This window comes from Drosophila hydei, unplaced genomic scaffold (genome assembly GCF_003285905.1).
Source record: "Drosophila hydei strain 15085-1641.00,03,60 unplaced genomic scaffold, DhydRS2 tig00000001-arrow-pilon, whole genome shotgun sequence".
Lineage (NCBI taxonomy): Eukaryota > Metazoa > Arthropoda > Insecta > Diptera > Drosophilidae > Drosophila > Drosophila hydei.
Genome location: NW_022045643.1, coordinates 2,760,973 through 2,787,289, shown reverse-complemented (window position 1 = coordinate 2,787,289; position 26,317 = coordinate 2,760,973). Strand labels below are relative to the sequence as shown.

General features: G+C 38.9%; 2 protein-coding genes across 2 annotated transcripts in view; one reads left to right on the top strand and one right to left on the bottom strand.

The window, feature by feature from the left end:
• Positions 1 to 928: 928 nt before the first annotated feature.
• Positions 929 to 2,415, bottom strand: LOC111604783 (upstream activation factor subunit spp27). Its single transcript, XM_023322995.2, has 2 exons — positions 2,270 to 2,415; positions 929 to 2,184 (listed from the first exon to the last, which is right to left on the bottom strand). The coding sequence occupies exon 2, from the start codon at positions 2,102 to 2,104 to the stop codon at positions 1,367 to 1,369; it is 738 nt and encodes a 245-aa protein (XP_023178763.1). The 5' UTR covers positions 2,105 to 2,184; positions 2,270 to 2,415; the 3' UTR covers positions 929 to 1,366.
• A 6,752-nt stretch (positions 2,416 to 9,167) lies between these two features.
• The window catches only part of LOC111604782 (proline-rich protein 36), a 39,096-nt gene continuing 21,946 nt past the window's right edge, over positions 9,168 to 26,317 (top strand). The window contains exon 1 of the mRNA XM_023322993.2: positions 9,168 to 9,410. Within this exon, the coding sequence (XP_023178761.2) occupies positions 9,347 to 9,410 (64 nt within the window). The 5' untranslated portion in view covers positions 9,168 to 9,346. The remainder of the gene's footprint in view (positions 9,411 to 26,317) is intronic.

Genomic DNA, 26,317 nt, shown 5'->3' with positions numbered 1-26,317 from the left:
TTACTTATACACCTATATATATACTTGTTTTATCGTATCTACTTGTATTTGTTTATACTAAAAACTTTGTTTTTTGTATCTCTTTTTCTGTATTCACCATATTCGAGCGTCGTTAATTGAAATGCAGTGCAAATAATTCCATTTATTCAATTATTGAGGTGCCTATTGGGGTACACGCAGGCATATATATCAGATAAAGAATTCTATATATATATATACACGCATATACATACATATTATTAGAGAACTTTATGTATAAAAACTGAAAACTAAATACTAAAAACCAAAACAATTAAAAGTGAAAAACACGAAAAACACAAATGTTTGTAAAAAAAAAACAACTGAACTTTAAGTAAAAATTGTGAAAAATCGTATAAACAATAAAAAAGTTTTATTGAGCAATGCTTACAAAGTTTTATTATTATCCAATTCAAATTTTTAAAAAATTTTTCGATTTTATTTGTAAACAAATGAAAATTACTAAAAAATATTTTTTTGTTTTTTTTTTTTTATGAATTTTATATACATTTCAATAATTTGTAAATTGAAAATGTAAGAAATTATATAATCATTTTTTATGCAGGCAAAAGTTAAGAAAAATTTATTCAAATATTTTTTATCAGTTGCATCTATTTTTTTTTTTAATTTAAAAAAATGAATAATTTGGGTATTTAAATTGTAGCTTTTTTTTCATCAAAATCTTCCCGTTCCATTAATATTTGGAAAATAAATACAATTTGTTTTGTTGTTTTTGTTATTTTATCAGATGCATCACTCGTCTATTTTTATTTGATATTATGCCTTAAAAATTTTATGTTTCTTTAATATTTTCGTTTTTGTTTACCATAATTTGTAAATTACATTACAAAAAAATTATACATTCTTTATTAAATTTTTGTTTTGTTTTGTTTTGTTTTTCGTTTTTTTGTTTTTTTTTTGTTTTGTTTTGTTATACGTTTACTTAAAATGCCGTAGACTACATGAAAGTATTTGTAGATTCGTCTTAATTAGGTTTTTAATCCTAACACATTGGTGGGGGGTGGGGCAGCCCCAAAAATAAGTCATCGACGACGTCGTCTACACCGCTTGCAAATAATTCTTAATAAACAAAGTAGGAGAAGGAGAAGGATAGAAGTGGAGCAAACAAATATCGCAGAGCCGAAATTGCATTCAAAAGGAATCGAAAAGGACTAAACTAAATGTTAAGCGATTTCTATATGCGTGTGGATGTGTGTTTGCAGGTGTATGTGCGTGTGTTTTGTGTGTGGAAAGGTTAGTGTTAGTTGGTGGCGCATGTGGACCAATTGCATCTGGATGGGACTGATTGGATCTGAGTGGCAGCGGCAGCAGCAACGGAAGCGGCAGCTTAGTCAAGGAAATGCGGCTTCAGGTGCTTCAACATGCCAAAGGTGCGGAAGCGTTTAACTTTCATGACCTTCATTAGCTCATCGTCACATATGGCAAACTGCTTATTCTTCGGATCGTATAAGTCGCGCTCCTTGATGATGGCCCACACCTTCTTGACCACCTCGTGGCGCGGCAAAGAGTCGGCGCCCATCAAGGCTGACAGCTCCGGCGATAGATTATAGGCGCGTGTAAAGCCGGTGCTCTTTCTGCCGGTGCCGGAGCCAGCGGTTTTGGCAGCCTTCTTTTTGGGTGCTGGTTTCTTGACAACTTCATAATCGGAATCAGAACCGGCATCGCTTTCAGTGCCCGAGTCATCGGCATTGAGACTCTTACGCTTCTTCTTGGCAGAGACCTTGTGCTTGGTGGGCTGTGGTCGTTTCTTAGGTGCCGGCTTCTTCTTTTTCTCCTCCTCACTGCTGCTGGCCACTTCGTCCTCTTCGCTGGGCTCGCTATCGTCTGCAGGCTCTGCATCAGGATCCTTGCCATCGTCATCGTCGTCGTCATCATCCTCCTCCTGCTGTTCGTTGATAACCTCCATGACAATCTTGTCGAACTCTTTCTTGCGGCTCAGCAGTGAGCAATTCAATTTGCCTTCCACCTGCTCGCGGACTCGCTTCGCCGAAATGGTCGATAGATCGGCATCCTTCAGCACGGACTGAATCTCGGTCCTTAGCTGAGTACTCGAGATGTCCGACATTTTGTTCTTGCTGTTGTCTTCTTTTTCTTTTTTGTTGTACGACCGACGCAGACTCAGAAGCCAGACACGTTTCGTCAGCACTGAAATACGCGTAAAGTACACGTGAGTTTACATATTTTCTTTAATAATTTCATGATTTTATTTATATATTTCAATAATGCTTACCCTGTTATATGGTTTTTAAATTTTTCCGCTGCCTGTGCGTTTTTTCGTTCCAAGTGTTAAGCGGCTCGCTTTTTTTTTCTTTATACCCTCTCCGGCGTCTTAACAGGGTTGCAACTTGCAAGCCTGGATATACAACGTTCAAGCTGTATGATGGCGTCGTTAGCGTTGCAATGCACGACTATCGCGATGATATAATATGCAACTCTGCATGCATTGGACTGCCAACTGCTTTAAAATATAATATTTCGTGGTTCATGCGAACAGCTGCAGGCGGCGCTAGTGTGCAATGCAAGTGTTTTTGTGAATTCCGCGACGTCTGTGCATAAAATTCTAAAATAAAGCAACATTAATGCATTAAATAACCTAAATTGTGTGCTTCCAGTTGTTAACAGTGCTCAAAGTTGGCAATGAGCACTTCTCAACCAATGTCAGACGTATAATGCCAACTGGCCACAGCAGTAGCCAACAATAACAATCGCCCCAGAGACGCCTTCACAGCAAACGGGAACGGAATCCAACAACAATCGCAGCAACAGCAACAGAAGCAGCGGCAGCGACAGCGGCAGAAGCAGCGCTGAGGTAATTTTGCTATTTTTTATGTGGCTTTTGTTTATTTTTATTGTTGCCCCCTTTACATATATGTGCGTGTATGTGTCCAATGCGTGCGAGTATGTGTCTAGTTTGTTCTATTTCTAAATTTGATTCTGGGTGCAACCTGGAATTGTTGTAGTATATTTCTATATTTATTTGTTGTTGGTTAGCTTTTGGCAAACAAATTGCGTATGTAAAATAAATGCAAAAGCTTGCAATGCTTTGCATTAGCTGCTATTCTTCCTCTTCTTCGTCTAGAACGCTGTGGCAACGCTTTTGCTTTGTCGCTTTTGTGTGATATTCGCGTCTTTATTTTGCCGGTTTCGCTGCGACGCCCTTTTCCAATATGAAAGTCGCATGTGCAGCTGGTCTTATTGGATGTATGTGTAAGTGCGTGTCTGTGTATGAGTGTCTTTGTGTATTAAATAAATACATCGCATGCAATTGGAAATTTGAACTAGTATATAAACAATTTCGTTCCAACGAAAAGCTCATAAAGCATTGCAGGTAACCCAATACATGGGAAACTTTCCAAGGGGAATTTAGGACTGGGACACTGATTTCTTATTGACAAAATAATTGGGATTTCTAAATTGGCAAATTAAATATATTTTAAAGTCGACTTTATTAGAGTTTAAGATATATATTAATAACTTATAGCTACTATATATTTCTTTGTAATTAAATATTTGTAATCATGAAAACGTCTATATATAAGCGAGCTCCGCAATGCATTACTAAGCTTATTGGTTATTTATAAGTTACAGTCTGACTGTGGGTGGTTGTGGGTGTTTGTGGGGTGTGTCTGTGGGGTGTGTGTGTCACTTGTTTGCCCCTACCTCCGATTCCTAACCCTATGCAACCCATTCGCAGTTGTTGTAGGCGACAGTTTTCGGTGTCGTCTTCGGGCCATTACGATTTTATGGCTTTTGTATTTTTCCCTTGGCGATGCCACAAAATAAACCGCAGGTACAACAATAATTAAAACAACTACAATCTCACGACGAATTCTGCATACACTTTCCTTTGAACAAAATTTTTTCAACTTCTATTCAACCTGTTGCGACTAGAATTCCAATAAGATTCTACAGCTTATGGTTTTGGCTTGTTTCTACATATTTATGTGCATATTTATAAGCAAATAGAGCATGCAAATGTTGTCATTTATGATAATATGGTTTGTACATAAATTTTGTGTAATATTATTAGCTGATTTTAGTGTTTACTGTGCCTACGCAACAGTGATGAGCAAAATATCACAAAATTGTGACTGTTCACAGTGAAATTTGGTTATCGATTAACAATTGTTGAAATGATTAGGTTAGCTATAGAACGCCAAATTTATCGACGCGACGTTGTCAATCTTGAATCTTTAAGCTCAGCTCTAGACTAAGCTTAGTTATCGAAGGTGCTATAAAGGCTTATCGATTTGCTTCAAATTTTAAACATAAAATTCTGAAATATAATTCTTTGCAATAAATAATTTTCACAGCTTTGGCTCAAATTGCTAGTTTTATTGGTCACAATTAATGAGTTGTTGTCGTGTTTTTGTTAATGTTATTTGTGGCGTGTTGTCGCGTTGTTAGAGCGCACAGTGGCAGCGGAAAGTTGGCGTACCACAGACGTTGGCACCTGTTGCAGCTGTTACACCCACACAATCGTACACATACTTTCGGCTCGCACTGTGCCATGCCTTCATATTTCTTTTTCGATACTTTTCTACTTTTTTCTCTGTCTGTGTGCACCAATTAGTTGTTCTTGGCATAGTTTTATTTCGTTTCTTTGCTTCGCCTAACATTGCTCATTTAAGTAATCACATAAATTATCGCAGATTATGAAATCGCAGCAGCAGCAGCCGCAGCAGCAGTCGAAATTTTCCGTCAAAATTTCCAACGTTTGAGAACTGTCATCCAGTTTGATTGTTCATCGTTGTTGAAAGGTAGCTTGCTTTCTTCGTCTTCTTCTTAACCTATCTAAAGGCTAGACATTTTCTGGTTTCTGTTGGCTGCGTTTAGATTTGCTTGGAATGAGCCCATCAGCCAAATGCAGAATTAACTTGTAAGAACGGGAATAATGCATGCAGCAAGGGATGGCTTATAGATCACGATTCTGAATAGTAAAAATGCCAATAGCTGCTGAAGAATAACTCATTTTTTAATTGTTTATTAGAAAATAAATAAGAATTCAATTCTGGCCATGAAATTGCAGAAATTTGGCACTTCTGGAAGTATTTCAGCCTTCAAGAAACATTAACAATTGTGGAATTTCATGGTCAATTATAGTTTATAATATTTTTTCTTATACTTTCCACAATTATTCTTAAATTTTCCAAATAAAAAAGAATTTCCAAATATAAACTATGCTGCCTATCAACAGAGAAAGGAGAGATGGATCTAAGATGCAGTTTCATCCAGGCTAGCTTAATAGATTTGCTACAAGCTTGCATAGAAAGAAATAGAAGACATCATAGACAATACGAATTCGATCAATCTTGATCAAGAACTAAAGTTTATTGTAAAGACGTTTCCTTTTATCGACTTTTATGTTCTCAGAAATCAGGCAACGCATCCTAAGATTTAATAAATTAACTGAATCGAAAGTAAATATAAATATATTGAAATACTTTTGGTTAACTGCAAGTTTATTTTTAAATGTTTGGCAAATCTCTCCTCTTGATCTAAGCTAAAAATTTAAAAAAAAAATTCTCTGCTTTGCACTGGCATTTACTGTTTGTTTATGGCTTTTCTAAACTAAATGCTCGCCGTTTCGTCATTATAAACGACGTCAAAAAGACGAGAAAACTTTCGCATGGTGAAAAATGTTTTTCAATTTTCTTCGCCCACGCCAAAAGCAACAAAAAAAAAAAGAAAATGCTGACGCGCTCGATTTTAGCTTCGCTGGCCGATCATTTCTTCTATTTTATATATAATTTTTCTCTTCTTTTTTGTATATTTTTTATGCTACCCGCTTTATAATTTATATGCGAGAGAAAATTGAAAGGCAAATAAATAAATAGAAAAATTGTTGCTGCTGTTGCTGCTGCTGCGGCTGCTGCTTCTGCTCCTTTGCCTGCAATCGAATAAGACATTTGGTAAAACGAATTGCCGTAGCTGCGTGCACAGTGGGTCATAAACTTCGTCGGCCCACTCATAATTCATAAGCCAAAAACAAAAGGAAGAAGCAGCAGAAATGATAAAACTATTTGCAAATTTTTGCTTGACCCTGAGCGAGGTGCTTGACAGCAGCAAACAAAGCGAGTAAGAGTGCTCTAGGCGGCAATGCTCGACTAGCAACTACCCTAAACTTATGCACTTTTAAATATATATTTACTAGGCATGATTAATTAATATTTAATGGGTGATGTACTCAAAAAGTGGAGTACTCGACATCTATATCTATATCAATAGGTATATCTATATCTATATATATAGCCATATTTATATCTATATCTATATCTATATTAATAGCTATATCTATATCAATATCTCTATCTCTATCTATATTCCAATTGAGCTGGTAATATATTCTACATTTATATAAATTTACTTCCGACACACCTTCGGTCAGGCTTTTACATAACTTGGAACATAATCAATATGCCCTGCGTTAGTCAATTTCAATGCGCTCTCAAAAAACAACAATAATTATTTTGGTTGCAAAATTGTCATTTCGCATATATTTTTATGTTTTGAAACATGTGCACAATAAATTTTCGCACACGCACACGGACAGAGGAAAATTGTGCAATAAATTCCCTTAGCTTATTGTTTTTGTTTTTGCTTTTGCTTTTGTTTGCTATTCTATTTCGTCCCTGACATTGGGGCATGGAGCAGAATGTGTGGAAATTGCAATTTTCCTATGAAAAATGTGCACATTGTTTATATGACAGAAATATCGTTGGCCGAATAGTTGGGTACACTTTCTGCTCGCTTGGCTAAATGTGCATTATGAGTAATTGGCCTTAAGTCTATGCACACGCCCACTTCTATTAGACGATGCTGGGCTGTGGGCGTGGGCAGACATAAGCCCCAGTTGTTGACGTTCGTCTTTTGACTTGTGCCCAATTTGGCAATAAATTTGAGAAATTATTTCAAATATTATTTGCTTCTTCTCTTGTGCACAGAAAATGTTGTCGCTAAATGGCAACAGCTACAACAACAGCAACAACAACTGCAATAACAACAATAGCAACAACAATAAAAGCCAAAGCTGAGTCAATTTTCTTATTTTTAGTTGCTATTTTTCTGAGTGCGGGGCGGGAAATTCGGTTGATTGCGATTTATTTTTGCCAACACTGCGCTCGAAATCTATTTTATATATATAGACCTATATATACACTAGTTTATATATATAAGTATACATATATTCCACATATTTTATTGCCATAGAATGATTCGTATAGAAATCATATTTTATGCTAAATTTAAATGAATTATTTGGCTAGCAGCTAAATTTAAATATGCCATTTACTTCGCCCAGAGGTAAAACAGGTGTGGGGGCTGGGATTAGTCATGCAGGTGTTTCTCACCACACACAAAGCACAATTTCGAACCCGAAGCACACACAGATCGCTACAAATCATAGAAATTGCTATTTTCAATATTCCTAATTGGCGTTTGCCAATTTTTTTTTGTGCGAATTTTTATGCTAAGTTCGAGGCGAAAGTTGTTGAAAACTTAAATGTTTTTTCTTTTTAATTTTATTTTAATTATTTATTTCTTTCTTTTTGTTATTTTCAAGGTCGTTTGTTGTTGCTTAGCAAGGATTTTTTCGCAGCATCTCTTGTTGTCGTTGTCGTTGTTGCTGCTGTTGTTTAGCCGTGTGTAGTTAAGATTTGTTGGCCCAGTGCCAAATAATTAATACATACTATTATAAATCTTCAAACTGTTTCGCATTTCGTTCAGTAACAGAGCTCTGTTAAGTTGTGCGCGTTCATTTCATTAAATTATAATGCTTATTTATTTTAATATGCCTCAACGAAACATTAAGGCCTTAGCCGGTGTTGGAAAGCCTTGAAGATATGCTGCCAGTGTTGCCTAAAGAAAGCTAAAGCTAGCAAAGCTCAAAGATATGTTTCCCAATTATAAATTTGAGGCATTGCCTTGGCGGAACTTGCGTCAATGCAGCCGAAAGCAAAGTAATTGCAAGGTTTCAAATGACAGCCGCCTCCTGTATTCCCCAAAACAATTTACCGCAAAAATCAAAATCCGCTAATTGCTCACGCCTTGACCCAGAAACCCACTTTGCGTACGAAACGCGTGCAGGATCCAGCATGCTTTGCCTCGAACTCAATGTGTAGGGTGCACAAACGAGAATGCAGAGCGTAGAAAATAGAAAAACTTTTGAAAACTTTTCGAAAATGAGTTGTTCTATGAGCGCGCGCTCGCTCTGGCGCTGTTTCTCTTGATCTCTGTGCCTTATGCTATTTTCGAAAAGATTTTTCGAAATACTGAGAGCGAACGCCGAAGGCAGCAACGGTTGTTGTTGCTGCGCCTGTTCGAAATGTGAAAGTTCATTGTTTCATTGAGGAAAATGGTGAAAAACTTTTTGGCCGTGCCGACGCTAAATTATCTAACAGTTGCTGACGATGTTCGACTGAGAATTTTCGTCGGCTTTTTCGACATTTTTCGAAGAGAGAGAGTGAGAGCGAGAGAATCTGTAAATTCGAATTCTCTGGCGATCCGTTGCACGCCTTGGCCTGGCCTGGCTGCCTGGCCGCCGTGTCGTGTGCGGCTGACTGCTCAGTGGTCTCTGCGGAGGTTTCACGTTTGAACGTCTCGTACAATTTTCACGGAAAAGCGCAATGTGAAAGCCAAAGACTAGAAATAGCCACGGCGTGACGTCCCCAAACAGACAAGACCAGACACTGACAGTAGCAAACCGAAGCGAACCCAGTTCAGATCAGATCAGATCGGTTCAGCTAAGATCTAGCTAGTCGCCTGATAATCGTTATCTGATCCTGCTAATGAGCAACAAGTAACTGGCGCGCCCAGCAAATGGTCAGCGCACTGTGAGAACGTAAAACTGTGCAGAAACTATGCTGTTAACATTCCAAAAACAAAATAAACGAAAGTGTTGAAAAGATTTTGCAAAACGAAAGAAAAAAAATTGAAAATTATAAATTGAAAAATTGCAACTGGCGTTTGCTTTGGTCCGGCAGGTGGTTTATAGATTACGCCTCCCCGCCCCCCACCTCCAAAAGAAACTCCGAGCAAAGCCATTGCAAGCGCGTGTCGCGTGTGCATCTCCCTCTCTCTCTGGCTGTGTGTGTGTGTGTGTGTGCTCTGTAAGTGAGTCTGTGTGTGTGTGTGTTTCAGTGTTGTGTTTATATCAAATGTTGTGCCAGCTGACATTGTGTTGTTGGTGAAGTCGTCGAGTCCAACACACACACACACACAAACCGCGACGTGGACAGCGTAAGCGCTTCAAAGTTGGCCAAAGCTGGAAATTGGAGCGCTGCGTGGACCGGCAACGGGACCGGGGACCATGCCGATCATTGCCGATGCCACCAACGATGAGCCACCAGCAAAATGTTGCAAATATTGTGAGGGTATGCCTAGAATTTATATATGTCTAGTCTCTATATAAGATCTTTATCAGTTATATATAAACGCCGCTTTTTCGCCGCCGGACGAGTTCACTAACCCAATCACAAATGCTGGGTATCTATTAGCTTCGGTAATTAACTGGAAGGCAAATCCAAACACTAGACGCACCGGACTCTAGACGAAGGCGTTTCGATTTGATTGCACGTTTGCTTCAATTGATAGATTTATGCGTAATTTTCTTGCTCTCGCTAGCTGTCTCTCTCTGCCACTCTCCCATTCCCTCTCCCTCTGCCTCTCTCTATATAGCTATCTCTCACTGGGTCTAGCCCTAGCTCTCTCACTCAGTCGGCACTTGATTGTCTTGACTGGCATTAACTTTGTGGCCCCAACTTTTTGACTCTTAGTTTTGTTTGTTTTAATTTTCCAATTTTCAGTTCTTCTTGTTGTTGGCTAAGGAATGCCCGCAATTGTTGCAGAGGGTGTGGAGGTGGGGGCACTTTGTTTTTCCTGCTCTGTTGCCACTAAAAAGCCGCTGACGTGTCTACTTAAGATTTTCAAATACATGACAGCCACACAGCGCCACGTTAGCCGGCCTTTGGGCCTAAAAATTAGCCGTAAAATATAAAAAAGCATTTTAAATTTATAAAAAATATATATTTTCTTCTTTAAAAAAATGCTTTCCCACAGCCGGAAATGTCAAAACAATATGAGTAAAATTAATTACATTACCTTTGAGTCTAGGAATATAGTTAAAAAACAAAAGCCAGCCAGACTTCGTATACGTATGAACTATAGGCGCTGTGACTCAAGCATTTATCATTTAGCTAAAATACAGCTAGATTAGCTTAATTTTCTCTTTAGCTTTTAGCCGTTCTATTGTTTGCATTAATTAGAAAAGTGTTGCCACAAATGAGGCAGGTTGTTGCCGTCTCTGCCGCAGTCGCTGCTTGGCTAGGGCTTCTGGTTGCTTCTGTGAGTCGCTCAATGTCGATGCTTTGACTGCTTGGCCGCCCACCTAATAACAGCTGCCAGGCTACGCCCACCCGCTGTGCTCGCCCTCTGCCAGCTAACGAGCTGTCAGAAATGATTGCAACAATGTACATTTTAGTCGGCTAATGCATATAATTTGCATTTTTATATAATATTTTTATCAAAATGTAGCATAAGAATGCACTAGAAATATTTATTTATTTAATTGTTAAACTTATATAATATATATGCTAGAAGAAACGCTGTGTGGAACGGATATTCGATTGCTATTAGCTGAGAGCACCAATGTCAAGATAACTTCAATATTTTGTGCTCTTGTTAGTCTCTAATCTTTAATCTCTAGCAGAGAACATCTCTTTTTAAGCATAGACAACGTTTTCTTATTTAGGCATAATATATGTATATAAGTAAATTTATCGGCTTCTTTTATAATTTCGAATGGCTGTCTTTCACAATGAGCTTTTGCAGAATGATAAATTCTAGTCGCTTCTCTTCGAACGCTGATAATCATTACGACTCTGGCCGCATGCCTAAACAGTCCTCTCGCTCTCACTCAACGACACACGTTACTACGTTCAGCAACACCTAGCTTTGTCCCTTTCTCTCTCACGAAGTGAAAATTAGAGGATGCAAACCAGAAATGAGAATCGTCTAGCTTCAATAACAACTTTATGCAAGCTCTTAGCCTCACACTAATACAAGTGCCACAATAGAGGGCAATCATGAAAACTAAGACAACAACACGACATATCTGGCTTAAAGAGCTATTAAATGTACAGAGAAATCTGAAATCTCATATGTACATAAAGGATATATTCCTTCCAGAAGTATCTATCAATGCTAATCTGTGGCAACAATCAATGGGCATTAAGATCCATATGTACACAAAGGAAGTCTCCCTTTTGGTAGTATCTATCAATGTTAATCCATAACAACAATCAATGGCCATTAAGATCAATGTCTATGAAGGCCACATAGCATCTATAATCATTAAATTCCTTCACTCTTCTTTTATTGCTGTTGTTTTACACGAACTACAGCTAATTTCTCCTTTCCACCTAGTTACCTTTACAAATCTAATTTTCAAACACTTTATAACATTTGCTCTCAGTCGAGAGCTTTGTAATTTTTCATGCACAGCGTTAAAAATGTGAAATCAAACGCATTTAAAAATAAATAAATTATTGTAATACCCCGAATTAATCAGTTTAAAAAGCGAGCAAAAAATAACAAGACGAACAACAACAGGCATTGAGGATCAACAGACATTAGGCCATATAAATGGCTTGTTTACAACAATGAGCAGTGTTTACAAATAGTCGGATAACCCGCAAGAAAAACTCATTTTGTGTCGACCAGGCCAATAGAATAGAATTGCTATCAAGCCTTGACACTCTTTCACATTTGCTGCTGCTGCTGACGTTGTCGTTTTTTTTGTTGTGATTTTTATACAATTTGTTATAGTTTATATAGTTTAGCTATAACAATTTGATTAGCTTGCCGATGCCGCCGCCGCTGCTGATGCTGATGCTGATGCTGCTGTTGCGGTAGCTCTGTGTGGGCGTGGCATTTAACTGCAGTTTTGTGTCTCTCTCATACATGTTTATGCATCTATATATATGTATATGTATATGTATTTGGATTTATATGTAAGTTAAACGGAAAATTTTCCTTCTCTTTTTTATGGCTTATTTTTTTTTTATTTACATGCAAAGCGCGCGCAGCCTGCGCTCAAAATTAGCTGCCGTGCGACAATCGACAGCAACAACTACAACAACAACAATAAAATCAAATTTAATGAAAGCCAAATGAGAAATATAAGCAAAAAAAGGGCCGCAGTCGTTGCGCGTTGTTTTTGTGGCATTTGCTGCCTTTTTTTATGGCCATTTTCAATGTAATTTTTACAGTTGAGTGGGGCATAAGGTGTTGTTTTCTTTTGTGTGTGAGTGTGCCTGCGTGTGTGTGCGTGCGTTTGTTTGTGCTCTTAAACACTTTAGGTAAGTGTCGTTGGTGCTGCTATTTTTAGGATTGCCCCCAAACACTCGCATCGCTCCCTGTCCAGCAGCACGTCGCTTGGCAGCTCGACAATTTTGATATGAGTGAAATGGGATGAAATGTTTTGTTGTTGTTTACGTTGCTGTTGTTGTTGTCGTCGTCGTTGTTGTTGTTGCTGCTGTTGTTCTTTTGCTTTGCAGAATAAACTGGAATTTTTACATTAAGCAGTTAAGCAGTTTCCCTAATTCTGATTATAAGATATCTTGGAAGGTTTACAAAATGTTGATATTTACTCTGAGGAGAAGAGCATGAAACAGGGCTTGTAAAATTAAAATTAGATTAGCGTTTTCGCTTCTGGATATACAAGAATTCATTAATTTTAAGCCTCGAATTATATTTGTAGCTATATTGAAAGAATATATTAATAATTATATATTATTGCTGTTTTTTTTTTTTATTTAGCATACTTCAAGTGGTTGAGCTTCTGCCTGCATATACCCGTCTTCTGCCAGTCAGTTAATAATAATTAATCTCAGCTCTGTTGAGTTACTAAAATTTAATTTCCTTGCTGTGTGTCAAGTGCAAGTGCTGTTAAATTTTTGGCGAACCTAAACTTGAAAGCAATGCAAATCAATCGATGAGCAGTCAGCAAAACATATTTGAAATTGCTGCTGGACGCGCTTCAAAGTGGCAAATAAATTTGCACTTGCATCATCAACATCAGCAGCGGCAGTAGCACTAGCAGCAGCAACAACAACAACAATTTGATATCCATGGCAGCCAGGCCGTCGTGTTCAATTGTTTTTTGCCTAGCTGCGCGCCAAAGTGTGAAAAACATGCCGCAAAATTGCCGAAAAAGCCACACGCTCTCATACACACACAGAGACACACACACATATGGCTGCTGCTGCTGTTTCTGTTTTGTATTTTGCCCATTTTTGTAGTCAAATTTCGTTGCTTCCCCTGTCTGAATCAGCCGTCGCGCTGACGTCTTTCGCCGTGCGGTACAACGTGGCGTATGAATAATTTTGTTGTTTTCGGTTTTGCGCAATGTTTACATACATACACACGCACACACTCACATGTGTATTGGCATCGCACGGCGCGCCAAAGTCAAAATTCATGTAAAACAATGTATACAGTATGGGCATGGCCTTTTGGGCGGTCGGGCGCTTGCTGGCCTAGTAGCTGGACTGAGAGGGGCTTGCTTTACGGTTGTTACGAGTATTTTGCCATTGCCGGAGCTTGTGCATTACTTTTGCATATTGCAGACATATGTTCGACAGCGAGCAACAGGCTGCGCTTTTTTCGCTTTTTTTCTCTTTTGGTTTACTTTTTCCAGATACTGCCACAAATATTGTTGTGGGTGTGTGTGTAGCGCTCACATTTTGATTAGCGTTGAATACGGCCCCACGGAATTCGCCGGAAAAATTAAATGAAAGCTCACGCATTTGTGCAAATAAACAAATGGTATTAAAAAAAATTTCAACAATGCTGTGAAATAGTGGAAGTTTAGCTGCTGCATTCCAGTTTTCCTGGGATTAAACAGAGATTCGAGCAGATAGAGAGAGAGAGAGAGAGATAGACCGAGCTGGTTGTTTAAAGAGTTCCAACATTTTGAAACTATCTCCAGGTGTGTTATTATTTGTTGCCCTCTCGCTACAATTGTTTTTACTTCTTTTGTTTTTATGTATTTTTAAATTCTTTTCATTTCGCTTTCTGTATCGTTGCTGCTGCTGCTGCTGCTGCTACTGTTGCTTATTGAAAAGTATTTTTCTTGGCAATTACTGTTGAACTTCTCAGCCACGTTGCCGTGCAACATGTGTGTGCGCCCGCCCCTCGCCCTTAGCATTCAGACAGCACTCATATTCACTCTAAGGTCGTTCTCCATGCTGTACATTGCTTTATATTTAATAAGCTTTTACTGTTTTCTGTTCTCTGGCATTGCATTTGGCTGTAGCGACGTTTTATTGAAATGGAATGCCATGAATTTCTTGCTGCTGTTGTATTTTCCTCTTTTTCTTTCATATTATTGTGTAAAATGCAACAATTTGTATTCATGGCATCGCATGGGCTTCGCTTTGAGACATGGATGATGTAGCATGAATGTTTTCTGCTCGACGACCAACCAACCAGCCAACCGACCCACTCTTGGGTGGCACGACCTTGATTTTGAACTCATTTAATGAGTATTGCAGCATTCAAATTGAGGCCAACGGCTGTATTTTTGGGAGTTCTGCAGGTGTGGCAAATAGCCACTAAACTTGGCTGCAGATTGGGCTGCTACTCAATATAATTTAATTGATGGTTTTTTAAGGGTTTTCCAAATGCGCCTTTAAGCCAGCCATGATGAATGGATATTGTTTTATCTTTTTTCGTGTGCGCTTAAAGGGCAATCAATAGCTTTGAAAGTAATTGAAATCTTAACTAATTGCTAGAATTGAATTTCATTAAAGTTTTATTATTGTTAAGTCGAGCTTCAGCTAGCACTAGCTGCCATTGACTTCTGCTCTTTCTCTCTTTTGTAAATGTTTTTTTTATCAGATTCATTTATTACTTATAGCTTATGCTTGATCACATTTGTTGCTCTTCCTGGCATAGAGATCTCACTCATGCCACAGTTATTCATGCAACCCACATCACATTCACACCCACACACACACAGTCGTTCTTGTTCTCTTATACAGTGAAGACTCCGGCGCACGCCTCATTAGAACACCTTTCAGTTTGCTATGTAATTTTCGCAACATTTTTAATGGCGTGCGGGGACATTTTGGCACTCGAGTGACCGTGTGTCAGTCCACCTAGCCGCAGCCCAGCCTCTTGCCGCGCTGTGTGTGTGTTACCACACTCTCGCTTTGCGTCGCACGCAAAACTATTTAGAGAAGTGTCGAGAAATGTCTGCATTGGCGTCGCCGCTGCACAGTTTGCAACAATTTCTTCTTTTTTGTTGGTTTTTTGTCGTCGTCGTTGTCGTCGTGCGTTTCGCCACAGCTGTAGCTGCAGTCACACGCCACACTTGCCACGCCCCACATTGCGTTGCGACGTTATGCGGGCGGTCGTTGATAAATTACAAAACATTGCGCCGGCTATTTTAAATGTGGCATAAAATTTGCATTTTATATTCGTTTTATATTTTGATATTTGTGATATTTAGATATTTTTAACGGCAACATTTGCTGGCAGCGCTGTCATCGAATCGAGGTTGAGTCTTCACTAAAAAACAGCCTAATCTACCCAAACGTGGGCGTCCCATGGCAAAACTGTGTCACATTGCTCATTAGCTCGATTGCATGAAGCATTTCTTTATTCTAAGCAGCAGCAACAACAACAAAAGCCGAATACAAACAAACAAAAAAAATTACAAAAAGCAGTCAGAAAACAATTGCCAAAAAGCTTAAGAAAATTTGTCATTTCGCATTGCGTTTGTTTGCTTAGTGTCCTTTTTTTTTTGTTTTGTCTGTTTTCTGATTTATTTTCACTTTGACAAATGCACAAAAATTTGACCATGGCACGTCAAGAAGTGGTCATTGTATTTTTAATGCCATTTCAATATAGATAAATTGCCAACAGGCGCATCGCAGCCCCCGAGCAAGCAAAGCAACAACCAACCAACTCGACTACAAATTAATGATTCCAGAGCAGAGCTCGTGATATGACTGTCCAATTAGCTGCAGCAGGAAATCTCACGTAATGCCAAAATATGATTTCGGCTTACGATTGCGATCGATACAAGATTTATGTGGATTTTATGCGCTGCAAGTAATTATAATTATTATTAGAAGAGCTTAGGCAAATGCCGAAATTTATGCAAGAATTATTTCATAGTTCGAATCAATTTTGCTTGGCGCGTGTTAGCCTGGCTTTAAAGCCAACTGCTTTTATTGCATTGCTTACTTCAATTACAATGGAGTTTCATTGCATTTTAATTGCTTTTAAAAAGTTATTTTCCGTGAAAAGTTTCTAAGTTTTAGAGTAACGTATTGAGGAGTCTGTGTGCCATGCGAGTTGGTAATTAAAAGCAGCCTGATAACATTATTTCCAGTGAAGGCAACAGAACAGCTGTCTAGAGTTAGAATCTGGTCCGGTCGCTTCTCGTGCTGCCTTGGCTGCGTATTTTTATTAATAACTAGAAAATTGTCAGGCACTTGATGTGGGTCAAACGTGGCAACTAGGCAGGCGGCGCTGCACTCGTGTCTAAAAATAAAGCAGTTTCAGTTGAAGTTGAAACAGGTGCATGTCCCGCAGTGTGGCAGCAAGCCGGAGAGGTCGCCAGCTGCTTGACTGTGGCAATAAAGTTGGCAGCTCGTGTTGTTTGTTGTTGATTTGCGTACATGTTTTGGCTGGCATTAACTTTCAAGTGGAATCTGTGGTAGCAATTTCTAACTGAACTGGACTGAACTGAACTGAACACTTGCTGCACTTGAATCCTGAACTCTAAACTTTTCCCATTGCAGTTTGTGATAGCTGCTCGCACTTTTTAGCATATGTCAGGTCACAAAATTGCATTTCTCGCACACACATGGACGAACATACGTGAACTGGCTAAAGGGCGTTCAAGTCAGAGTAAATCTGCAGGCACGTGGTATCAACTTTTCAATTTTTCACACAAATCCCACTTTACACACGCACACAGTGGCATGCACTCGCTGGTCCGTGGCTGGCCATACACATGCCAGTTACCCAGTTACGTGGCTCGACAATGCAATCAACATAAATACAAATCCCCAAACTATTTTAATGTTTGTCCAAACCAAGAGCAAACAGCACACACAGGTCGCTCCTCTGCCAGTTGTTGTCTTAATGGAAAAGCTGCAAAATATGTGAGAGTAAAAAAGTGCACAGCCAAGTTTGAAGCCAACATAAAAAGTCAATTTTGGCTGTTGGCCAAACGGCTAACCGGGCGTATGCGCTATTCTGTCACTCGTGCGCTCTGTGGCGCCATCTACAGCTCGAGCCCTTAAGCCCTCGCATTGTGCGGCGAGTGCTGAGCTGCCTGTGGGACCTGTTAACTGGAATTACTCACGCTTAAAGCCAAACAATGCTCTGGGAGGGCGCATATCAAATCTGTGCAGTCAGTTTTTGGTTCCAAAAACCTAGAAAAAGTTGAAAATGAAAACTATTTATTGACAAAATTGTAACAAATGGCTAGATATACTTGTTAAATGAGCTTAGCTATCTATGAATACATTACAAAACGTGCTTATATTTTGTGAGCTTTAAGTATTTTAGCTCGTAGCGTTTATTACTTATGACTGGGAATTCATGTGTATTATTAATAAGCCACTGTATTTGAATGATTCAAATGGCGTCTACGTGCCTAAATTCTAAATGCTTGCTTCATTGTTATTATTGTTAATTCTGAATTTCAGTGTAATCTGTTTTTCCAATTAATACATTATTCAATTATTAAGATTATTTTACAAGTTATTTTTTGGGATTTTGTTTGATTTAGTGTGCAACTTAAAGAACTTTCAAAAGCTTCTTCTGGTTGCCTGATTGAGCTATTGTTGGGGCAACTACTGTCTTCACAAGCTGGCCAAAAAGCAAAGTTTAGCCAAAGGTAAACACACAAACAAACCTCGTTTGTCCTCAGCCACCCCACTCATCAAGCCAAGAACTTGGACAAACACACGCGCTAAGTTGATCAGCAAAGTGAAACGCCCACAAAAATCTTACACAGCCCATGTTATATTGTTGTTGTTGTTGTGGTTGCTATCATTTGTTGATTTTCTCGGGGCTGCAAGTATTTGGGCAAATCTCTCAGAAAATAAATATGCTGTGGCAGAATTGTTGTTTGGCAGGCGTGCAGGCGGCTAATTGAAAATCGTTTCCTGACAATCTACTTTATGCGAAAGCGTTGAACTTTGTGCTCGTTATTAACAGCCAGTCGCTCGGACGCTTCCTCCTCGGCTCGCCCCTGTCCGCCGGTCATATGCAGACACTTTGGTTCATTGACATTTTGGCAATTTGCTGCCATTAGCAGGCGTCGGCGGCTTGCCGTTTGTGTCCTCATTTCAAAGCAAACAAATAAATATGGAAATTATGGCACGCAGCATAATGAAAATGTAACTCAGCAGCCCCCTCCCCTGTGCCACTGGCTGCGAGGCGCCACAGCAAAATGGTCCGCCTCTTTTTTGTTTTGTGTATAGAATTTTTAGCGACTTTGCATACATTTTGGTTACATTTGGGCCAAGCAGCAGCAGAATCAGCCCAATTAAACAATTTGTGGAAATTCGGATTCACATAATGCCCATTTGCGATCAATTTCGATTTTTGCCACCTTGCGCCTAATTGATAGCCCCAGCCCCAGCCCCATTTGAGCCATGCTCGCTTGGCCCTGTTATGTGGAAATCTTGTTGATTTTGCATAAATGGTTTGCTTCACTCTGTATTGCTCACAATTTGTTTAGATCATTTCAACGCGCTTCGTACTTATTTTGTTTCGCTGTCTGTTTTGGTGTTTGACTTTTTTATTGGTTCTCAGTTGCGCATTTCCCATTTCCCATTTGTCTGCTTTTCCCATTGTTTACAAACTGTTATTGTTAAATTAAACATTTCGTGATACATTTAGTCACGCACTATGCCTAAATGCCCAACCAACTTAATCGCTTACAATTGATTTGAACACTTTCACGAGAATCCAATTCATAAATTTGTTTTGCATTTGCTTTGCTTTGCATTTATTTTTAAACCAATTACCGTCACGTCTTGGCCTCTATAGTTTTTATATCAACTTTATTTTATTATTCAAATTTCTTTCTCTGTATGTGTATGTGTGTGGTGCCATTTTAATGTGTGTATTTGCTTGTCAGGCGTTTAGAATTTATGTTATGTTTTTCACATAGATTCTTTTGGTTTGTCTGCTTCGCTTTTTATTATTATTTCAGTTTCATCTTGTTGCTGTTGTTCCTGCTATATAAAATTCTTTTTTGGTTTAGGCAGTGAATGTCGCCCAGCAGCAATTCCCATACCTATTGCCATAGCTCGGCGCAGTCCCAGCCAATCCCAGCCAGTCCCAGTCGCAGTCGCAGGCCAGCATGGCGCAACAGATTTCTTTTGCCTCCATCACGCATTTGACTTTCAAATGAAGGACAAATATTGAATGGTCGAGCCAAGCAACAAACAAACAACAGCAACAGCAACAGCAACAGCAAAGTTGTCGACGTGGCAATTGGTAGCAGGCAGAGCAAGCATTATGTTGAGGGCGGACTATAAAAGTTTTGCAGTCGATTTTGGTTTTAGCTATGGAGGTGTGTGGCATATAGTATGAGTATGTCTATCTCTTTGTCTGTCTGGCTGTCTCATGTTTTATTTCGCCTTTTGCTTTTGTTGAAGGCTTTGAATATAAATTATGTGCGTAATTTGATTTTAAACTGTCGCTTATTGCCAGCTTTTTATTTTGTATTCCCTACGGTCAGATTATTAGGAAATTAGTCATAGAATAATAAAATAGTCATAAACCTTATTATGCAGCTTGCTTGTGCAAAAGAACACAAAGTCTCAAGTACTTTGCTCTCAGAGTTACCAAAGAATTTATATTATTCAATTGTAATACCTTCAAAGCGCAAAGTCTTCTACTTGCAACTTGCATAACTTTGCTAAAACTGAAGCGATTCAGCTCTGACTAGTTCAATGTATTAATTCTGCAGTTAAGTTGAATTTATATTTATAAACAACAAATATTTGTCAAAAATTCGTATCCATGAATGGCTACACAGACGAATAAGCTCAGCTCCTGCCTCGCTGTTTCCTGTTTCCTTCTGCAGTTATATAAATAAATACTTATATCAATTTATACTATAGTATAGGCCAAAGCTATTTAGAACACGTTTTCAAGCGACTTAATTGTGGAAATTTTGTATATAAATTTTGTTTGCAAACTTTTAATTTCATTCGTCTGTTTTTTATTGGCTTTTTGTTTGAAGGTTTTATGATGCCAAAACAAATACCAAATTTTTAAGTTGCTTCATTTAGTTTTTATTTATGCTGCACACACACTTAAACACACTCGCACTCACACACATGACAGACAGAGAGACTCAGACAAAGATCAAGAACTGCTGCTGGCCCGGCCGCAGCGGCCAGCATTATAAATAGATGGAGAGGCAACGTCGCCACTTAAGCCAGCTCTCGGGGCAGCAACAAATTTTATCGACACGAGCCAACTGTCAGTCCCAAAAAGGCTGGCCGAGCAGGGGCGGGGTAGGGCAGGGACGGGGCTGGGTAGGCAGTCAAACATCTTGCATAGAATCAGCATGCAAATCCGCTGGCTCTAAGCATTGTGTCAGCCATGTTGAGCCCAACGGCAATGTTTTTTAGCCCAAATAAGCGCAAAAATACGCATGCCACGCACTTGTATCTTATAGATACGCCAAAGCAACAGCAGCAGCAGCAGCAGCAGCAACAGTAGCAGCGGCATCAGCAGCTAGCAATGCAAATAACTTGGCACACAGTCGCAATATCGGACGAGCGGACAGACAGACAGACATAGGACGCTGTGGCCATGCATGAGCAAAGATTCTAATGCAATTTCACTTGTGTCTTGGCTGAAAGATAAGTTGAGTTGGGACAGAGTTGCGGCGTTGCGGGGTAGATGTGTGTTCTAGTCGACTTCGAGTTCGCGTCCGTGCAGTTTTTGGTCTTGTTTATTTAGGACTCAACTAAATATTCAGCTTCTGTTTTTGGACTGTATAAAAAATGCATAGCATTTTGTAGCTTTCTATACCCTGTACGCTGTACAGCCGCAAAATGGGCATAGCCCAGGCAAAAAGTTATTTTCTGTAATCAGCGAAAAGTAAATTGCCTTAGATCTGGCATCTATAAGTCGAGTATGCTCGACAGCGCAACATTCTTGCCTGTATTATGTATTTTTGTGACTTTCTTTCTCGTTTTCTTACTTTTACGGGCTGCTCAACTCGTCTGTGAGTTTTATTTGGTAGCCGTAATTAATTTGCTAGCCACAAAATGTGGCAAACGAAGCAAGAGAAAACAAAGCGAAATCCTTCCCTTTTTGGCTGCATTGTTCAACTCGATGTGGCTTGTTTATTTGTACGCTGGTCAGCCGCTTCGATCTCCTCAGCGCTGTGCTCTGCTCTGCTCGGGGTCTGTACGGTTGGTTCTGTTCTGATCTAGACGCGATGCACATCAAACGACAAGGCGCATTTTTTGCGTACTTGAAAGCACTTTCGAAAATAGCGCCGTATTTAGGTTTTAGGTCGTTCTACCAAACGCATTCAATGCGCATCACTTTGACGTTTGCCAAGCTCTAGAAAGTCGCTGCAAAATGCCCAGACAAATGGACAGACAGACAATCAGTCAGTCAGTTGGGCTCTTAGTTTTACCTATAGTTGTTGTTGTTGTATATTTGCACAGTAGCCACAAATAGCAGCGGCGTCATCAGAACTATTTCATATCTATCTCACAAATATCTCGACTACACCGTGACAATCGGCGTTGCCATCAGGCGCCATAAAAGAAACCTAAAACGTGAACACGTTTATGTTGGAGCAACGACTACTAAAAGCCCGCCCAGTCAGGCTGAACTATTTGTATTAGTCTGAGTGACATACAAATGCAAACAAAGCACACGCAAGCTCGTAAAAACAAAATGGCGTTACAGCGCACTAAACGGTGTAAAAGCGTTAGTGTTGACACCTGCCAACTTGACTGAAATAAATGGCTAAAAAAATAATAAACTGTTAATAGCACAGGCTTCAATACTGGAGTCAACTGTTTGAAATGTTCTTATAGTTCGCCATTAAAGGCCTCAAACGCATATTTGCCTTCTATTGCTTAGACTTTTACTTTAAAAATCAATATGGATTTTAGTGGTATTAAAGGGAAAAACTTCCCCTGTAACTTATAGTACCCAAAGTACTTTGGCATCCTGAGGCAGCATTAAACTTTAATTGAGTCTTTTATCTGCTCTTCGCATGCTTCTAATAGGCTTAAGATTACAAAGGCACATTAAAAGTTTAAGGAGCTTGGCTTAAGGCTACATTCGCCTGTTTTTAGCTTGAATACCGCTAAAGCAGTCAGCACTGTTTACAGCATAAAAATCATTGTGTTGGTATTTCTGCACAACGTCAGCGCAATCGAACACACCTGAGAAATCAATCAATCGATTTGTTCAACTGTAACAGACAAGAGCGCTCTACAAAGAGGGAGCACGTGGGGTCGTGCAGGGCTGCAGAGGGAGACAGCACAAGAGATGGCAATGAGTTTAACAACCAGCCGCAACATGTTGTCAACAAATTTGAACGCTTGATAAAAACGCTGACTAGCTGACTGCGCCAAATAACCGCTGGCAGTTTATACACATTTTATTTTGCTCGGCTCAAAAGTTTACGGGGTGTGTGTGTGTGGGTGTGAGTGTGTGGGTTTGGGGTAGGGTAGTTCCAGGGCAGAGCTGACAATTGCGCGGCGACTGCAGCACATGTAAATAACTTCAAAAAGCACAAAGAAGAAAGAAAACAATGAAAATGAAAATATAAATAATGCTGCCAAGCCTGCGGCTAAAAGTATTTAAATGTCGATGTTTGTGTGTGTGTGTGTCTCTGTGTGTATGCTTGTGTTGTGCGTGTTGATTTCGTGAATACAGTGAAAGATTTAGCTTTGACTTCGCGTTCAAATTTAAGCAGAGTCGCAAAAGCTTCAAAGGTAGCCAAGAATGTGAAATAGGGAACGAATAGCGCAGCTTCTCAAGTTTAGGGCAGGGGAAAACTGAAAATGCCAGCAATGGTCGAGCATAGCTGGAAAATCTCGTCAAATGCCTTTGACAGTTGCCCCAAAGCACAAATGCAGCAGTATTCTCTCTCATTTGATTTACGTCCGGCAAAATGAAGCGTGGAAAATTTTCACGCACACACACACACAGATAGATACAGCCGGCATAGCATACCACGTAAATATTTGGAGCACAGGGTCGAATGGGGGACGCGTCGCTGAGCAACAGCTGACAACTGTTGCCCATTTCCGTTTGGCCTTGTGCAATGGACTATGCCACCACGTAAAAGTTGAAAAGGCATCTGTCAAGGCGTGTGAGTGTGGACGCTGCTCCCGTTCCAGTTCCAGTTCCAATGCCAGTTCCAGTTTCGCGCTTCTTTATGCTCCTATTCATATTCGAAATCAGCTTAAATTCTTACTTACAATGCGTGAACAAGTTCTGGCAACAACTTTGGCACCGTTGCCTGCCACAGAAGTCAACAAGCCGAAGCTGTCCCAACGCTCTCGTCGTCTATTTTTAGATAAGATTTGTTGCGTTCCATTTTCACAGCACTCCCACTGCCCCATACCATTCCCTGCCCGCTTTCCAAGAAGAAAACTTTTTACCTTTGACGCCGCCTTAAGGTAGCGCAACATAATTAGAGATACATATAGAAAAATTTGTGCATATATACAAATCGTATATATACAGTAGATATGTATGTGTTCATGCTAGGAGATTTTTACAGCAGCTTGTCGTGGGCGTCTGTGTGCTCCAATTTTGTTGTCAGTAATATCTTTGGCATTTTAATACTGTTGGCTAGCAGAGTCTCTGAAAAGGGCTACGACTACGAAATGCAGCAAAAGTTTTTTTGCAGCAAATTCGTTGGAAAATTGATTGAAAATTTGTTGCTATTTAAAATTGATGGCAAAAATATTCGGCATAAATCGAGTGCTAATAAATTTCAAATAAAATAGACAATCACTTTAAAGATATATTCAATGATTAATGGCCTTGCACTTAACAAAGACAAAAGGCAAAGAAGAAAGGCAAGAACAATTGGCTAAATGTCGTGCACACATCCATCATAATCTATGGATCTAGTGAGTCAGTTTAGCGAACAGCGACAATTTTGACAAGTTTATGGCGCAGTTCGAGATTTACAGGTTTTTAATTAATTTCATTCAATTCGAATGTATCAAATGCTCTCTTGCGGAGCCGCTAACTGACAGACTGTCGCCATATTTTGCACTTTCCTCCAGTCTTCCATTGGCTACTCGACGTGGGCTGCCGTCGGCTGACGTTGACTATATACCCATTTGATTTGATTTGCTTTTATTTTTCATATATAAATACACAGATAAATATATATATATATATATATATATATATACATATATAATTATGCTCTTAATTTGCCTCATGTGTTAAATGGCGCTGCACTTTGGCTGCCCCCCGTCGCGAACCTGTCAAAGTTTCTAGCGTCATTTGCCATTTTTTCACTTGTATTTTGTTTATTTATTGCATTTTTTTGCTGCAGACATTTTGTTGTTGTTTTTGTTTGTGCATGTTTCTCATTTTGAGCGCCGCGTCGCATCTTAATTGAGTATTTTATGTGTTGTTTATAATTTATGTTTCTCTGATGGCTGGTAAAATGAACTTTTGCTAAAGCTTAATGGAAAATTAGCTTAAAAAAGTGTGGCTAAAAATTAGGTCGGTACACGAAGCAAAATATATATATATTAAAAAATAAAACAAATATTTAAATAGGGATATATAATAATCTACAGCTGTTTAGGCGAAGTATTTAGTTCACTGACCTCCATGAATTACCAAATCTATTATTAAAATCTATTTATTATGTCTAAAATTTATATGAAATAAGAAAAAAGAACAGCATAGAAATGTACATTGTTAAAAGAATTATTTTTAAATAAATAACTTCTTGTTTTATAGCTTGTGAGACACACTTGAAATGTCACATTTGTTATTTTTTTCAGTTTTATAGTTTTTTTGTGTTTCTATTGTCAAAACATTAATTATACTACAGCTAAATACGTTTAAGTAGGCAAACGGCAGATGTTTATTTGTTACTTTTTTTGTTATAAAAGTGCTTAAGATTTATTAATCATTATCAACAAAAATGTTTTGCTGTGTTAAGTATTTAGTTTTGTATTTTTATCTAGTTTGCCCACTTATATACATTTGGTTGTGTGTGTGTGTGCACAGTGGGACGATATTTGCCGGCCGGTGTTTTGCAAAAATGTTACGAAAAATTAGTTTATGAGGCCAGCCGAACTTTCCTGTGGGCGTCGAGAGACGATTCTCACTGAAACACTCACATTCAAGGTTAATATATATATATATAACATAAAGTAGTATTGAAAAAAAAAACATAGCAGAGCAAAGAAACCTCAAAATGTATAAAAAGAAATGTTTATTGTATGAATTGGTTTCTTTTCTGTTGCCCACCTGTAGGCCACAAATAACAATAGGAATTTTGTGCGTCTAAGCCAAAGTCTGACAATGAGTAAATTATAAACCATAATATATACGATGCATGCTTAAGACTTAAGACTATATATTATAAATATATAGATATATGTGTGTGTATGTGTGTATTTTATGACCCTCATTTTCAAAAAAAAAGAAGAAATCCAAAGTCAACTTGGCAAGAAAAATAGCATAAAAATTGGCTGAAAATATTTCTAAATATTTGTATTTAGCGCAAGTTAAATAATCAGACAGATTATGCATACGTTATAAAAATAACAAAAGCCAAAGCAGCGAACAACGTTTTTCAAACCGACTCAAGCGTATAAAGAAAAGCGACAGCTACAACAACAGCAACAACAGTGTCCAAAATTAAAAGATGCAAAAAGCGTTGGGAAATATTTTAACGCCATCATTGCAATCTCTACCTCTGCCCCCATCTCCCACACACACCTAGACTTTCCTTTGTTCCTATGCAAACGATAAACACCTGTAGCTGAGTACACAATACGTAAGAATTGCATCTTGCCGCGTGTTCCAATCGTAGCCATCATTTCACAGCATATTCAAATACAAATACCTGCGACACCCACATGCAGCATTTTTGGTTGCAACATTGTTGCATTTTCAAGTCAAATGTAGCGTCAGCTGGCGCTTTTCGCTTGTTGGCCCGCTCGCTCAACTGTTACGCTGTGCGCGCGTAATGGCTAAAACGACGCCATTT

What these genes read in the sequence shown, in the direction of transcription:
- LOC111604783 (XM_023322995.2), bottom strand. Translation starts at nt 2,104, where the DNA reads ATGTCGGACATCTCGAGTACTCAGCTAAGGACCGAGATTCAGTCCGTG.